The sequence below is a fragment of the Peromyscus maniculatus genome, chromosome 22 (genome assembly GCF_049852395.1).
Source record: "Peromyscus maniculatus bairdii isolate BWxNUB_F1_BW_parent chromosome 22, HU_Pman_BW_mat_3.1, whole genome shotgun sequence".
NCBI classification, from domain to species: domain Eukaryota; kingdom Metazoa; phylum Chordata; class Mammalia; order Rodentia; family Cricetidae; genus Peromyscus; species Peromyscus maniculatus.
The window spans coordinates 52313315-52331070 of NC_134873.1; the positions used below are offsets into that span (position 1 = coordinate 52313315).

Genomic DNA, 17756 nt, shown 5'->3' on the forward strand with positions numbered 1-17756 from the left:
ACTGAGCCTCGCCAGCCAGTACTTTACTTTTCTTCTTGAGTTAAACACTAGCATAGGAAACCTCAGAAGATCACTGTATTTGAATGTGAGGAGAATATAGTTGAGAATTTTAAGTACTCTCGACTTTTTGAAAAGAGGTTTGGGCTTACAGATGTGAGTTGATAACAGCTTATGCTTATAATATCTTGCTAAAATGATGTCTTTACAAAGAGTCTAGTATAAAGGCTTCCTGTGTTCCTGTCAGGTCGGTTCCACAGCAGTTACCTTTGTGCCTCAGCTGCTTCATCATCTCTCTCTCTGGTCAAGAGACAAACGTAGAACAATTGAATGTAAGAATCTCACTGGCTTTACCTACATTTCCAGCACTGGACAACACTTTATCTGTGGCCTCACATTTGTGGGTATGAGACTCCTGTTGCGTTTAATCAGTTGGCTGCTGCAGAAGGGGCTCCATTCTGATTTGGTTTAGTCTGGTGGGGCCCACTGCAGGCACTCGGGACAAACACAATGGCCGTCTATCAATTTTAACTACCCACGAGTTACCTAAATGGCCACCTGTCAGTTTTTAACTATGCATGTGTTATTTCCAGACAGTTTGAGAGTAAGTTTCAGAATGGATATTTCTTTATTACTTAGTGTTTGTTCCTAAGTAATAATTTTCTCCTGCACTAACATAGTATAACACGGCACTGTTACAACAGTTTAATGAAGGGGCTTTATTCTGGTTGACCAGTTGTCCCAGTCATGTCCATTAGAGAGGAGGAAATGACTCTTTTCTGGCCCTAAATCTTGCTAATAGTTAGACATTTGTCGTGTGTGTGTGTGTGTGTGTGTGTGTGTGTGTGTGTGTGTGTGTGTGTGAGAGAGAGAGAGAGAGAGACAGACAGACAGACAGACAGACAGACAGTTTTTTGTTTTTCTTGATAGCTTTGCCATATACCTTTTTATTCATAAAAATGAAATTTTATTGCATGTTTTCTATTTAATTTTCTACTTCTAGATCTACTTTGATACTTCTTTTCCTGATTTGTTTCTTTGTTTGTTTGCTTACTGGAGACAGAATCTTGCTGTGTAGCTTAGGCTGGCCTTGAACTTGGAGTCTTTCTGCCTCAGCCACCCAAGTGCTATGTGGCTCACCAGGCCGGGTATCTTCTTAAAGACCATTTTTAGCAATCCTTATTGATTGTAAGTGCTCCTCTACCAGAGTGGCTTTAACTAGGACATTTTGATTTATAGTATTTTCCTTATTATGTGCTTCTAATTATTTCCTAATTTTATAACTTTTTATTTGAAGTATTGGTTTATTTCTGGTGAAACAAAGTTTATAATGTAAATTAATTCTTTATGGGAATTAAACATGTATATTCCCAATATTCTAATATATTTCAAATTCTACATTTTTGGGTGTGGCAAGGTAACATCTGCCCCTACCTCATAAGGCCCCCCCAATGGCAAACCATAGTTTGAGTCCATCAAAGTTCTCCCCGGGGAACCAGCAAGTTTATTAGGGTTACTTTCAGAGTGTGGGTGACCCTATAGCGTCCACACTGGGAGGTCTCCTTCCAACATGGATGATGGCTTCCTCAGGGCTGCATGATTGCCTCCCCACCAGCACCCAGACTTTCTCAGCCTGTATCTTCCTTGTCTCCTCCAGGCCAGGTACAATTAGGGTAAAATTGCATGCAGCTGGTTGGGAGGTGTGGCTGGGTACTTGGGTTCAGGTCCCACCACCCTCCCCACCCCTCCTCCTGTTCTCGGAAGGAACCTCCATAGTCAGCAAGTCCAGCTGTGAGGAGTGTTCGCAAGCAGGCACAACTGAACTCAGGATGGTGGTGGCCATTTGGCTCAAAGCACAGTCCTATACGACAGAGCTGTGTGCAAGTGTAGTTTCGGCAGTCTCGTATAGCCCAGGCTAGCCTGAAGTTCAGTATGTATCTGAGTCTAGCCTTGACCTCTTGATCTTCCTGCCTCCACCTACCAAGTGCTTGGATCATCAGTGTACACCACCATGTCCAGTTGTAATTTCTTCTAAGGCTTGAAATTGGGATCTATTATATGAGAAAAGAATATTTTCAATTAAGAAAAATAAGTAAATCCTTTCCCTATTTAAAAAAAAAAAAGGAAAAAAAATGTGACTTTCTCCGAATTTGGTTCCCACCAAAGCAGAAATTGCAAGTGGATGGTGCACTTTTTATATAAGCATAAGAACTTTTACTTTGATCCTAGTTGTGGATTTATTCCTAAGAGTTTATATTCACCTTCTGCTTGGAAAGTTCAGTGAGTTTTGAATTGACTTAATCCCTTGCATGCTGTAATTTGTGCTGGAGGTAAAAGTGTAAGTTTTTTTATGAAATTGCCCCTGAGCCAATCAGTAGCTAGTATTAAACACGTGCATGGGAGGTAGTGTTGTGTAGTTGGCACACGTGAAGTGTGTCTTCTCTGGAAAGCAGAGTCTAGTGAGGACCTTCAGGCCATGCACGACTGGAGGGTAAGAAGGGAAACAGGCAGGAATAGAAAATGACAGTCGCAGTGGAAGTTGCGGCTGACTGAAGATGGAGTGCACTCAAGTGTGGCTCAGAGCAGGGCCCTTACATCCTGTGCCGTCCGCTCAGCCTTACGCTGAATCAGTTCCGTCCAGACCCACTGCGGAGGTGGCTGCCTGCAGAACTTGGAGCAACTCCATGAACGTGTTCTCTCTTCTCCAATGGCATCCCTCACACACTGCCCCAGAATACAGACCCAGTACACGACTCATCTTCCACTCAGCTGCGCATCGTCTAGGACTCTGGTGGACTAGACTCAGCCAAGCTATATGCTGGGTCAGTTTCTCTCTCCTGCACCCCCTTAGCCTCTGTGAACACAAGTCAGTGGCACAAGAGACCAAGGCCAAATGCACCAACACACACCAAAGACTGATTATGTTATACGTCTTTTTTCTCTCTTCTTTTTTTTGTTTATTTTGTTTTGTTTTGTTTGTTTGTTTTTGGCATGTTGGGTTTTTTTTTAAGACAAGGTTTTCCTGTGTGTCTGTCTAGCCCTCGCTGTCCTGAAACTCACTTTGTAGACCAAGGCTGGTCTGGAACTCACCAAGATCCGCCTGCCGCTGCCTCTCAAGTGCTGGGATTAAAGGCACATGCTACCACCGCCCAGCTGTGTCATATATCTTCACATCCTACTGCCCAAGCAAATCATGTGCCAAAGCCCGCTGTCTGTGCAGGGGCACGGTAGCCCCCTGTGGAGGTCCAGGGAGGGGGTGAAATGTTTGCAGAACAACAATCCAGTCTACCGGAGCGTGATTCTGGTTAATGAACAAAAGATGAAAACTCCCCTGCCAAGATTTCCTTGTCAGTCTCTCTCCTAAAATACTTCTGTTTGTCATTTCCATCTGTTATGAATGAGATGAAATGTGACAACACCTTTGTTTTTTGGCAGAGGGAACAGCTTGTGCTCGGTGATGATTTTCAAAATTTAGATTTGAATGGGTCTTGCAGCGTGTGTTCGTATCTACTGGAGAGATGTGGTCTTTGCAAAGTACTTATCTGAGGCAAGACTTGGGTTGTTTTCTGCTTAGTTTTCAAATCCGTTTTTAATTTTGAGTTGGGATATGTGTGCAGTGTACCTTATGCATTGAGTGACCTTCATGGTCGCATCCATCCGCGTAAAACCACCACTAGGTGTAGAAACCGTGTAGTGTCCCCAGAGTCCCCTCGTGTCCTCCCACTCTGATTCTGGAACTCGGGAGAAGACACTGAATTTGTGTAATAACAAAAATAAATATTTGTTATTTTCTATACTGAACGTTGTTTTCTTCTGTTGTAGTAAGCTTTTAAAGAGTACAGTCAGACCACACAAAAGTCCACTCAAAAGCAACGTCTGCATGTCTCAGAAAGACGAGGTTAATAGGGCCTTAAGAGAGAGAGAACCCTCTGCCTTCCATCATAAAATCCCCCCTACAAGTTCAGCGGTATGTCTGCTCATGCCGACGGCCCTGCCCTCTCCACCAGGCTATGGTTCACCTATTGGAGACGAGTCTCCTGGCGTTAATGCTGGCTGGAGCTGATTGGTGGCTGGGAAGCTGTCCCGCAGTCTCAGAAGCTGGGTGCAGTCAGTGGACATCCGGGCACATGTGGCTTGTGCTGTGGTTCATAACGTGGGCTTCTTCTGATTAAGTGGTTGATGCACTGTCGCCCGAGACAAACACATTTAATTCTGTGGCGTCTTGGCTTCAGAGCACCAGTTAGTTATAAAAATCGCTTTTATCTTTTGAGGAATTCCAGCATCACAGTGAATTTGCATAAGTTTTTAGAGGGGGCTGTTGAGGATCAAACCTGGGCCTCAAGCAAGCCTGGCACTGAGCTGTGCTCAAGCCCTTGTATAATTATTGACTTAGTTGTTTTTCTTTTGTTTTGTTTCAGATAGGCCTAATATATTCAAGGATAACAGTGACCTCCTTATCCTCTTACCTCACATCCCAAGTGGTGGGTGTGGCTTTTGATTACTACCTAGTCTTTTAGGTTTTGTTTGTTTGTTTGTTTTTTAATTACCTCTTGTCATTTTAGGACATTACAAAGTAACAGTTTATGGCCCTATCCTTAGTTGAAAGGGTCCCTAAATACTATTGATCCTTCTGTTTTTATAAAGAGATAGTCAGAAAGAGTACTCAGATTTGGAGATACAAGAAATAGCTATAAGATTGTAAAACATCAGCGAACTTCTGCCCTCGTGGTTCTCCCATTGCGCTGTAAAGCTGTATTTAAGACCTCCTCCTCCAACAATAAACAGCATTCGGCAAAAAATAAAAAATAAAATAAAATAAAAAGAAATAATAATAAAATTTAAAAAAAAGAAACAGCTATATCACAGGGTCTTTTTGGGGAGGTTAGCTGGAGAATCAGATTGATTGCCTGTGAAACTTGGCAGGGTGTGAGCGGGAGGGAACGGCAGGGCCAGCGGTTCTGACGCCGCTGTGCGGCCGGGAGAGCTTCTCTCAGAGGGTGCTGTCCTCTGGCATCACCCGACCTGTGACGGCCAAGGGAAGCCGGCAATGACATTTTCTCTTCGGCTTTTGTTTGGTGGAATCCAGAGGTTTGTTTTAAAGTTAATGCCAAACCTTGTTCAACCAGTTACTAAACAGATGTGTACTAGTTGTTGCCTTCGGCTTCGTCAACAAATTCAATTTCTTTGCCCATATCGGCCATGTTGGTTAATGTCTCACAGTGTAAATGCATCCTTGTTGTATTGTAGGCTCTCGCTGGCTGGCTGGCTTCAAATATGTAATCCTCCTGCCTCACTCCTGAGTGCACTAGGATTACAGACATGTACTACCGTGCCCAGCTGTAAATATATTCTTAATTAATTAATTAATTAATTGTTGTTTGGTTTTCTTGAGACAGGGTTTCATTGTGTAGCCCTGGCTGTCCTGAAACTCACTCTGTAGCCCAGGCTGGCCTTGAACTGAGAGATCTGCCTGCCTGTGCCTCCTGAGTGCTGGGATTAAAGGCGTGCATCACCTCCTGGCTAATTAATTTTTTTGATTTATTGAGAGACAAGGTCTCACTGTGTATCTCTAGCTGGCTGGAACTCAAAGACATCTGCCCCTGCCTCCCAAGTGCTAGGATTAAAAGTGTGTTCCCTCACATCCTGCCCATTTGTGAAGTTTTAATTTAATTTAATGTGATGGTGTATAAGAGGCAAGGCTTGGCATTCATGTGCTCTGAAGCTGTGTGTGTGTGTGTGTGTGTGTGTGTGTGTGTGCTGACTGCCCGACTCTGCAGTTTTCTTGGTATGCATAAACATTAATGCACATGTATAAAGGACTCTTTCTCTTCAGTCGAAAGACTATCAAAGTTCTCAGAGCTTGAGGTTTTATACCCACTGCTGACTGGGAAGTGAGTGGGGTGCTGGGAATCAAGCCCAGCCCTTGGTGTGTGCCGGGAAAGTACACCACCACACCCTCCTGACCTAAAGAGCTGATCACGTCCTGATCTCTTTCCTCTTTTCAAACCACTCTTCCCTAGCAGCCCTAAACTGCCTGCTCCTCTGTTCTTGGTCTCTCCAAAGTCCCAACCAAGTTACGTTTGAACATGGACTTGTAATCTTGTTTGTTTTATTTTTAATATGGATATGTATTCTTTCTACTTATTTTGTGTGTATATGTATGTGTGTGAGTATATGTGTGTCATGGTGTGCACGTGGAGCCCAGAGGACAACTTTTGGGAGTCTACTCTCTCCTTCTATGTGGATAGGGGAATTGAACTCAGGTTGTCAGGCTTGGCAGCAAGCACCTTTACTTGTGCTGAACCATCTTGTTGGCCCAAATATATAATTTGGCTTTATATATGATGCTCTATTCTGTTTTTTCTTTCCATCTCTTGTTCTTATTAATGGTACATCATTCTCTAACTTGAACCAATGCTTTTAATACAATAATTTTTTTCTCACACACATAGTATGTTTTTCCTTGGTCAGGGAGGAGTATCCCAGTGTTCCACACTAACTGAAGTGATTTGGGTGTTTTAAAGTAAATGAAATCTTGAAGTCAAATTGATTGTGTCCTTAGTTGAATATTTTGAGCATTTGGATCTTCCCGGTTGTTGCCATTCTAAATGGATGTATTTTTAAAACACCTTAGCATTCTCTCACCCGTTAGCATTCTCTTAAAGCAGTTATTTGGTGGGGTTCGGCTGTTTCATTTTGCTATTTGACAGGGAATGCTAAGGACACTGTTAATTCTGCATATCCTGTCTGCGCTCGGCGCTCCGGATCCCGACGGCCTGCAGGCAGGTATACATGCCCACTTGTCACTTCCTGTCTGTTCTTCTGCTCTCCAGTTCCATGCCATGGACACGCTGTACAGACATGGCTATGACCTGAGCAGTGCCATAAGTGTTCTGGTGCCACTCGGAGGGCCGGTCCTGTGCAGAGATGAGATGGAGGAGTGGTCGGCCTCCGAAGCCAGCTTATTCGAAGAAGCACTGGAAAAATATGGCAAAGATTTCAACGACATCCGTCAGGACTTCGTAAGTGGAAAACCCTGACTAAACCGTTGGGACAGGAATATTGTTTTATCTGTTTACTAATTAGTAAGTCACCAATTTACTAATCCTACACATTTAGCATGCCTATGACATAAGTTTTGGTTGGTGCCAGGGATCAAAGCCGGGGCCTTTAGAATGCGTTCTGCTGCTGAACCCCACCCTCAGCCCCTGACGGTAATTTTATTGCTTAAAATAGAATGAAGGGCCACTTATAAAGGAAGTAATTGACATTTGCTTTGTATTGCGACTATGACTGCAGGTGAGGCGTCCTGAGCTCCTGGAATACGCCTTGGTCGCATGATTTACCCTCTGCAGCATTCTGATTCCGAAGTAGAAATATTGACAGTTCTGAGCAGTTGTGCTAGATATTACAGTCCTCCGTGTGTGCTCTCTCTGTCTCCTTTGGCTTCCTCTAGTTACATTACCAATCCTCAAAGTTCTTGTAATTTAGATGTGACCCTGACCAAGCAGAAAAGCTGGATGTACCTTCCGGTCCCCATCTGTCTTTGACTCTTAATGACATTCAGTGTTCTGCTTAGTGTTCCTTTTCAGATTCATTGAGAAATTGTGTATTCAAGTTGAACACACACTGAGAAGTAATGACCACACCTAACACGTCTACTCACAGCCGTCAGTTGTGCGTGGGTGTGGGTGTGTGTGTGCATGCGTGGGTGCGTGCTGGGGAAGACCTCTTTTAAGTTTTCAGTGCTAGAGAGCAAACTCCGGCCTCCGGTGTGTCCGGAGCACTCCATCACTGACCGCTAACCCTAGGCCCATTCACGCCTACTTGGCCAGAGTTTTGCTAAAGTTGCACAGGCTTACCTTGAACTCGTGATCTTCTGCCCCAGCGTTGGGAGTAACTGTCCCTGTAACTGCACAGCCGCCCCAAGTGTCTTGTTTTCTTTAGTTAAATTTATTCTCTTTGCAAAAGAAGTTTTGATTGAGTTTTTTTGTAAATTACGTTCTATAATAACTGTCCTTCATCTTGATTGTAAAAATGGGTTTATTTGTTTGTTTGTGGTAGGGACTCACTATGTATCCCTGGCTGGTCTTGAACCTGTGTCTGCCACCTGAGCGTTGGGATTACAGGTTATACCACTGTACTTGCCTAAGGATACACTCCTTGACTATCATACATAGATACGGTACCCTGCCCTTCAGTTTGTTGACTATCTCTTGAATTAGTTCTAAATCAGAACTTTTACTTATCAATATGGATTGATACATTAAATTTCAGGTACAGTACTTATAAGTTGTTATTACCAATGAGATCTCTTCTGACAAAACCTCAGTCACAACCTAGATTGTTATGTGCTAGAATACTAAATTCTAAAGTGAGGCGGGTGACACGTCTCTGTAATCCTAGCAGTCAGGGGGCTGAGGCTGGAAGATCTTAAATTCAAGGCCAGCCGAGGGATTACACTTTATTAAAGGTTTACAGTTTGGTGGTCATAGCAGTACAGTGTTATTGATATAAAAGTTATGAGCATAATAAAGCTAAAAGTGCAAGCTCAGAAATCTCCCAAAGAGCCTATTCTAGGACCAAGGCACTTAACTGCCCAACCTTACAACCTGAGATCCATGCCCTGGACCCACACGGTGGGAGGGGGAAACTGTCCTTAGGTGCGTGTACCCACGCCCATACTAAATACATAAATAAGTGGTTTTGTTTGTTCATTATAAAGAACAAAATCGAGAGGCAAATAAGGTGAGGTACATGTTTGTAAAACCAGCGCTCGGGAGGCAGAGGCAGGAGGACCCGGAAGCTCAAGGCCACGGTCAGCTACCTAGCGATTTTGAGAGGAGTCTGGGCCATATGAGACCCTCTCTCCTCAGCCATGACAGAAATCCACATCGTCATAATGGAGTGTTAGATGAGAAATGCCGAAGGAAATGGATGCTTTTTCCTGTTTCTTTTTGTGTTCTGGTGATAGTTCAGAATTCGGAGCTTATATGTCCTATACAGTAATCCTGGCAGGGATCTCGCCCTTAGACGGCTTGTCTCCGGCAGGGCCAGTGGCTGACTGACGGTGCAGCCTCCTCTCTTAGGGCGTTCCTTTTGGAGCAGACGCTCCCCTGGTGTCAGCATCATCATCCTTGTAGATTGGCGTGTATGTGGCAAAAGGAGCACTCATGTGCTTTCTAGAAGGTCTGGAGAACACACGGGGACAGATGTCTTTTTCTGCCCTCCCTGTGGTTGCCATTTGTGAATTGCCAGGCCTCACCGAGGATCAAAACTAAGGCAAGATTTAACCTTTGACCTGGAAGACTCTACCAGATTGCACTTCAAGCTGAGGCTCTAGGTCAGCTAAAACATTCCACAGGATGCAGTTGGCAGGGCAGAGCTATGAGACCCCACACTTCCTAAGCAAAGGTGCAGAATACCGGAGCTAAAGCCCTGGGGTCATAAGACCGGGTGGTTGGCCAGACTGACCTCTGTGACTCAGCTTCCCCCAAATGGCGGCCACCTCCCTGATTCTCAGTTCCCAGGCCCCACACAGCTCCTGGTGTGCCCAGTCTGGCAAGACATAGTTCCATTGTCCCCAGCGGCTTCCAGACAGGCTCGACAGTCTATGATGCTAACACCGTAGCCTCAGTGGCCACAGGCCCACACTTCCAATCTGTTGACTGCATGCCACAGGGTCCACATACCAAGAGCCATGTATCAGCCCAACCTCTCTTTTTTACTTGATGAAATTCCTCGCATATTCCCTACAATCCTGCATATTGTCCCTCTTACTTGAGTTTTCTAGCATTTGGGATAGGGCTGAGGTCTCTCTGTTGGATACTTAATTCCTTGAAAATGAGAGTCATTTATTGTCTAGCTTTTTGTGTTTTGTTTTTTGTTTGTTTGTTTGGTCTTTTTAGACACAGAGTTACCTTGTACCAACAGTAACAGACCGAGTTTCACAGTGTTTATTGCTGAAATGAGCATGTCTGGTCTCTTCAGGTCTTTGGGGGTGGGTGGGTGCTGACTGCATTCAGCTGTCCCAGGTTTGGGGCTTACTGCTGGGTTTCCATCCTGTGCCGGTGTACATGTCAGCCATCTCCACAGCTCTGTGTCTCACAGAACCTCAAAGACCCGAGTTTCCTGCTTCTGCTAGACATTTTCCTCACATGCCAGGAAGCTCTCTCTACCCAGCTAGCTCTCCTAGCATCCCCAGCCCTGTTCCCAATTCTCACCTAATGGGTTTTACTGCCTGGCTGGCTTGCAGGGTTATTCCAACAAGCCCATCATACCCGCCCTTGGGACCCTTCTGCGGTGTCCAGGCGACACCTTATCCTTTTGATCCATTTCCATGACTTCGATGGCTACTCCATTTTCAGGTGCAGTTCTCACATCCTCCAGGCTGTGAGCACACGTGACTGAGCCAGTTCATCGTTTGGTCCGGTGCCCCCGCCCCCCCCCCCCCTTTTTTTTTTTTTTTTTTTTTGGTTTTTCGAGACAGGGTTTCTCTGTGTAGCTTTGCGCCTTTCCTGGAACTCACTTGGTGGCCCAGGCTGGCCTCGAACTCACAGAGATAGGCCTGGCTCTGCCTCCCGAGTGCTGGGATCAAAGGCATGTGCCACCACCGCCCAGCACGTGGCCTTTTGTTATAGCTTGCTTATTTAGCCAATTGTACTGTTTGGGGGCAGCGATGATACGAGGTGATCCGGACCACAAGACTTGGAGTTCTTCCCTTTTTACTGTTTTTTTAATTCTGTGTATCTGGGTGTTTGGTCTGCATGTATGTCTGTGCAGCACATGCATGCCTGATGCCCACAGAGGTCAGAAGAGGCCATTGGATCCCCCAGGACTGGAAGTACAGGAGGTTGTGAGCTACCATGTGGGTGCTGGGGACTGAACCAGAGTCCTCCAAAAGAGCGGCAAATGTATCTCTCCCGTCCCCTTCTTTTTGTTATTTTTGAAAGAAGGTCTCATGGAGTCCAGGCTGGCCTCATACTTGATCTCCTGCCTCGGAATTTAAGGCTGGGATTAGAGGCAAGTACCACCACACTCCGCTTTCCTGGACTAGTTTTCCTTCCGTCCAGGTGGTGAGTGTAACGTGCTTTGATGGTTCGCTGGGTCATTGCTGGGGTTGCAGTGTTATGGCAATGTGATTCTGATGGGCACCCTCCCCTAGACGGCGACCTCTTGGTGAGCCTGTGTCACGGGAGCTCTCCTGAAGCCATCAGTAAGGTTGAGAGAGGTGACGCTGAATCATTGCCTGCCACTGTCCGTGGTTGAAAGGAGCTGGTGCTGGGCGTGGCCTGTATGGGCTTCAGTGAATTGGATGGAGTACAGCGTATGGTAGTTGGCTTCCTTTTCTCGGGTTTCCAGACAAATGCCTGTCAGATCCTTGTTTTTCAGCAAGACGGTAATAGCTCTTAGCTTGCTTAGGAACCATGCCATGGCTGACCTGGGGCCCTGCTGAAGGTGCCTTTCACGGTCTTTCCGACAACTCCATTAGATGAACGCATTGGGTTTAAAAACCAAAGATCCTCAACAGCTACTTGGGTTAGCTGCAGTTCCAGCCAGCGGCTATGACCGTGATCCCGCAAAGAAACCACGTTTGTGACTACTGTTAAATTGCCACCCGGATCAGCTGAAAACGCCGCCTTTCTCCAAAATTCTTGGTTTCTCTTTAGAACAAACATGTAAGCAGATTAGCCGTGTGTGCGTGTGCGTGTGCGTGTGCGTGTGCGTGTGTGTGTGTGTGTGTGTGTGTGGTAGGACGGCCCGGATGCTGTCAGGTGGGTCCCCGGCAGCCCCACAGTTCTAAGGAGTCCAGAGGTACGATTTTAAGTGGTTACTCCTTATGGTGTGCTGGGAGTCAGATGGCTGAGTTAACCTTTGCAAAACCAGCCACAGCTCAAGGTGACCTATCAACCCTTCCTGCCACCGTGGTGGCCTGGCACTCCATTTGTCTTGATCATAAAACTATCCACAGAGGGCTGCAGGGAGTGTGTTCTTTGCTCTAGGCCTCAGGAGTAGGATTTTTTAAATATTATGGAAAACAGCAAAGGCAAGCTTACTTTTCCAATAGGAAACAAGATGAGCTATGTCCTTTCCCCCAAAAAAGATGTAGCCTGTTGTTTTATTTATAATAAACAAAACAGAGTTGTCTGGAAAGGGTTGAGAAATATTACGCCAGAGACCAAAAGACGCCCAGTTGCGATGACCTCTTTGGAATTTGGAGTAACTCGGCCTCGAACTGTTTAAATAATATTCCTGAAATTATGCATCAGAGGTGATGATAGAGCTCAGGACTGAGCAGTTGCCTAGCTTGCAAACGGCCCGTTTTAATTAGTTAATTAATCGTGCTTCAGTCCCTCCTGTAACTGCTTCACGGGGCTAGAAACTTTCCTGAGTAAGTCAGGAAATATTCCCAGTGAGGAGGTTTATAGTTTTTAATCAAATCGATGAGAAATGGAATGGATCTCTTATTAAATATAGCGTATACCTTTTGCTAAGAATTAATTTTTTTTTGTTTATTTTTGCAAAAGTTTTTTATTTTCTAGAATGAGCCTAATATGCAGACCCTTGCTACATCATTTAAAAGAAGCGGTTTTGAAGGAAAACACTTTATGCCGTAGGTCGTTTTCATTATCATCTTAAATGTCTTTCAGCTCCCGTGGAAGTCCTTGACTAGCATCATTGAATATTATTACATGTGGAAAACTACTGACAGATACGTGCAGCAGGTAACTCTCTCCCACCCGCACCCTGGCCTCACAGCGAGCTTTCTGTCTGTCAGCGCTGGTACTAACCCTGAGCCCGCCTCACCTTCCCAGACTGCTTTAAATTCCACCGTTTCGTGTCTTCAGGGTGTTATTTCTGATGTTTCCATCTTGATAGCTCACTGTTCTCAGCATTCGTTTTCGGGACGACTTGGGAACGATGATAGAGAGAGACGTGGCTAGAGAGGCCTCGTTTCCCTTCTGTGACTGGGGTTCCATCTCTCTGCAGCGAGTGGGGTTTACTAGAAATACAGTCTTGTCATGAACCCCTTGGACGATATCTTCTTATGGATGGAAAATTGAGCCTGGGGCCATCAGCCTTATCAATTCAGATATTGCTATACTTTCCGAACCCTCCTTAAGTGACATTTTTGTGGATCTGTTCCACAAGCTCTATCTCCCCCCCCCCCCCCCCGCCTCGCCTGCATCCCGTTTGAAGTCCCCTCTCCAGGTGCTAGGGAGCACACCTAGGGCCTTGTATGTGGTAGGTAGGCACCCTGCCACTGAGCTACACGCTCAGTCCTCCCCTGACCTTTTGGCCTTAATTGTAAGACATTTGTTGTCATTTTGAGACAGGGTCTCACTGGTTAGCTCAGGCTGGATAACTCAGGCAGGGTAACTCAGGCTGGGTAGCTCAGGCTGGGTAGCCCAGCCCTGGCTGTTCCTAAACTTGAGTTCCTCCTGCTCCGGCCTCCAGAGGGCTGGGATTGCAGGCATGTGCCACCAAGCCTGGGTATGGTAGCTTTAGTCTTTGTAAATTGATGCTTTCTGCTCCAAAGTCATTCAGCAGTAGGGAACTATTTAATTGTTGAGTTCTTCCCAAGTGTCCTAAATTCATGTAGCTCTTAGTTACTTATTTTGAAAAATCCACCTTTGGGGAAAGGCATGTTTCTGAAATGACCTCAGTGAATGCCTGTTTTAGATTCTCGCAGTCACACGCAGAACAAGGCAAAGATTAAAAACAGACAGTGTTTGCCTACGTGCGCGAGGGGTGCCGTGGCAGGTACTGGATGCGATACAAAAGCATTTGAAGGCTGGCTCTCAAGTGCCAGGAGTTGCCGTGGTCGTGAATAGTGAATAGGAGTCTACAGCGTACTGAACAGTTTCCAGTGCCAGCGCCATATGTGATCCAGAAAGTGCGTGTTTGAAACAACTGTGGTAGAAACGTGTGCCGTTCAAGTCAGGAAGTGTCCCCAGAGAAGGCCCAGGCGCGGCTCTAAAGACGGTTAAGATGATTTTCCTTTTCCTGAAATGTTGACTCCAGTTCAAGTCTTGAGATGTCCCTGAATATTTTTGTTTTCATCTGGTTGGGCAACTGGAGGGTGGGTTTGTAGTCTCTCGGGGGACAGTGACCGGACACTGTTCCCCATTTCTACTGGCTTTTATTTTTACGTTGATCAGGATCTAGAGCTGACGATGTCTTCTCCTTCCCACTTTCCCTGCATTTGGCCCCTGGTGGGCGTCAGTACAGCGTTCTGTGAGTTCAGCCCAGGTGTAAAGTTACTACAGAGCCAGGTGTAGGGTGCACACCTGTAATCTCCACACTTGGGAGTTTGAGGCGAGGCTGGACAGCACAGTAGTGAGTTCCAGTCTAACTACATAGCCAAACCCTGTCTCAGAACTCAGTTACTACATATGGTTCATCGTTTGAGGGTCAAGCTTTATTGAATTTTATTTAGAGTAACTCCAGTTGCTTCCTCTTGCATGGATTTTAGAAACTATCTCTAAGTACTTTACTAAAAGCAAAATTTTTGTTTTTTGTTTGTTTGTTTGGAGTGTGTGCGCATGTGTGTGTGCATGCGTGTGGTGGGACAGTATATGTGCGCATATTCCTTCCAGAAAGACAAGAACTAAAATAGAAAACTGCATTTGCAAAAGTAAGGATGGCAATTATTAATGTCCTCTGAGAGCTGACGTGAAGCCCAGTGGTGAGCATGTGTGAGGCCCTGGGTTCAGTCACACACACACACACACACACACACACACACACACACACACACACACACACGAGTATGTGCTTAGCATGTGTGAGGCCCCAGGTTCAGTCACACACACACACACACACACACACACACGCACACACACACACATACATACATATGAGTATGTGCTTAGCATGTGTGAGGCCCCAGGTTCAGTCACACACACACACACACACACACACACACACACACACACACGCACGCACACGCACACACACACTAGAGTATGTGCTTAGCATGTGTGAAGCCCCAGGTTCAGTCACGCACGCACGCACGCACGCACGCACGCACACACACATCCTCTTTAGTTCCCTCATAGAAGATTGCGAAGTGGAGCTTTTCATTGCTTTACTTTAAAAATCGATTTCTCTGTGTGCGTACAGTTCTGTAGTTTAGAAGCTCACGATGTTCTCACGTTACTGAAACTTTAGAACGTGTATGTGAGAGAAACCTTAAGATAGTGAATTGTGCTGTAATGTTTCTGTTCTTGTGTTTTTAAGGCTATGAGATGTTAATAAACAGTATGCATTTCATGTAAAATGTTTTGTCCATCTTTCGAATTAGAAACGTCTAAAAGCAGCAGAAGCCGAGAGCAAGCTGAAACAAGTGTATATCCCAACTTAGTAAGTAACTGCTCTTATGGAATATCCACCCTGCTCTCTCTCAATCCTGTCCTTCCAAACATGCCATTCACTCAACGCCACAAACCTGAGTTTCTTCGTGTGTCTTACCTTTCTCCTCCCCCTCAAAGCCCCAAAGTTGTTTTCTGTTGTCCCACGGCAATGACTTTGGAAAGAAAAGAATGGGTGACAGGACCCTGAGTAGCCCAGCAGAAGGGTCAGAGGTCAGCGAGGCCGCCTGTTGTTCTTGTACAAAGTTTCCCAGCGAGAGAAGCAGATGTGTTCCATAGAGGTGGTGCTGCTGGGTTCGTGTGCATCTCTGAGGTGTAGTGCTTTCACGGCTCCTTGAGGACTTGACACTGTCGCCTTTGTAAACCGGCAGTGGGTTTTGATGGTTTCCCGGGCCCAGCATTCTCCCTCTGTCTTTTGGGCTTACAGGTGAACTGTCGGTTTCGTGGTGTATTCGCTGTTTTACGTGCATTGCACTCTTCCGTTGTGGAAGTCTTCGATTTGGTCACTCAAATTTACTACAGCTGACTCTCTGCTGCTCCAAGATTGTTTGAGCTCAATACAGCCATTTTATATAGGATTTTCTTTGCCGGAGTTGGGTATATTGCATGATACATGTTTTTACATACTGGAGGCGTCATGGACAATAAATTGTGATCTTTCATAATAATCTTTTACCTTAAGATGTGTATACATAAACAACTGGTTTAGTTGTTATTTTTTGTTGGTTTTTCTTTTGTTTGTGTGAGGAGGTTTTTGATTTTGTTTTTTGTTTTTTGTTTTTCAAGATGTGGTCTCACTGTGTAGCCCTGGCTGTCCTGGAACTCACTACGTAGACCAGGCTGGCCTCAAACTCAGAGACCCACCTGCCTCTGCCTCCCAAGCACCTGGATCAAAGGTGTTCGCCACTACGCTTGACTTTGGTTTACTTTTTTAAAACTGGAATTTACTCATCCCATAATTATCCTTATTTCTTCTGCAGGATCTTTTTGAGCTCCTTTAAAATTATATATTTAATTTACGAATTCTAAATGTGTCATTCCACGAAGAAAGCACTGTTTGTGACTCAAAGTATGAGCTTCCCATGCCTCCCAGTGGTGACGCCTCAGAGAGAGCGTCCAGCCTGCTGAGACTCAGTGGCCCAATGCCTGTTTGTATTCAGCTTTCATTGGCTTCAGTGTCTTTATCCGAGTCAGGGACCCAACACTAGTCTGGATAAAATCTCAGCTGTCACCTGTTGGCTGGAGATAAGTTTCACTGGAGCATAGGCCTGTTTGTTACGTATTGTCCAGGCCTGCTTTTCCACTACAAGCGCAGGATTTAGAGGTTGTGATTATATTACCCCCAAACCTGAACCTCTTCACTCCTGAGCCCTTTACGAGAAAAGTTTTCTACATCCTGATTTAAGTGATCCTTGGAGAACAAGCAATTTCTAATCATACTCATAAAAAAAAAATGTGCATCATATGCATTGTTTGAAAATAAGCTGAGTTGTGGAGTTGTATGTAAATCTGAGTCCTTCAGTGAATTTCCAAGCTAATTCTGAAATGGAATGTTGTTGTTTTTTAATAGGATTCTCTTTTTCTGTCCTGCCCTGAGCCTGGCAGTGTCCTACAGTCTCCGACAGTGAAAGCCTTGTGTTAGCACTGGGGGTAGAAGGTATAAAGGGCGGGCTGCCCCCTGAGGCATATGGTACAGACCGTGTATGCTGAGAACAGTGACCAAGAAGATAGCTTTGAGGGGTGAGGGGTGAGGGGTGAGTAGTCTCTGAGGAGGTATGGGTGCACTCTGCTGTCGGCAGAGGCACTGAACAGCCAGCGCAGACTTTCCAGTCTAGTGATGCCCCGAGGACAGGGCTGGCCACAGCTGAGGAGCCCAGAGAAAGATGGCATGGCAGTGTGGGAAGAGAAGCCAGCCAGCCATGGGGGGTAGGGCAGGCAGTATGGGGTGCCCATCACATGAAGTGTGGAGGAAGGTGTATCATGGTCTTGAAAAAGATCACAGGTTGCATTTGGAACGTGGATCCAGGAAGCAGTAACATATATGTGAGGAGACCAGTTATGGGTTCTCAGGCGGAGAAGTGACCCAGCTAGCTTGACCTATACAGGGCTCTGGAAATGATGCTGTGTTAGGAGGTGACCGGCTTTGGCATGCCAAGTTTGAGTCCACCATTAGGTGGATTGTCCTGCCCCTCACGAAGCTCAGAAATGGTGGCGCAGTATTAGGTTAGGCCATTTGGAGTTTGTTCTCTCAAAAAGGGACAGTGGGTATGTGTGCAGCATGTTAAACGTACTGATCTTACCCTCAGGGGAAAGGGTTAGGCTAGAGACACACTGTGAGCTTCACAGTATACAGCGATCCACTTCAAATCACAGGTTAAATCTCTG

At 45.6% G+C, this 17756-nt stretch overlaps 1 protein-coding gene across 11 annotated transcripts in view; it reads left to right on the plus strand.

Annotated features, from left to right (window-relative positions):
- Positions 1–17756, plus strand: part of Mta3 (metastasis associated 1 family member 3) — a 140639-nt gene that overhangs the window by 85248 nt on the left and 37635 nt on the right. For all 11 annotated transcript variants that reach the window (XM_076558782.1, XM_076558775.1, XM_076558777.1 and 8 more), the window contains 3 exons: positions 6831–7019; positions 12648–12722; positions 15305–15363. In XM_076558782.1, the coding sequence (XP_076414897.1) occupies positions 6831–7019; positions 12648–12722; positions 15305–15363 (323 nt within the window). The remainder of the gene's footprint in view (positions 1–6830; positions 7020–12647; positions 12723–15304; positions 15364–17756) is intronic.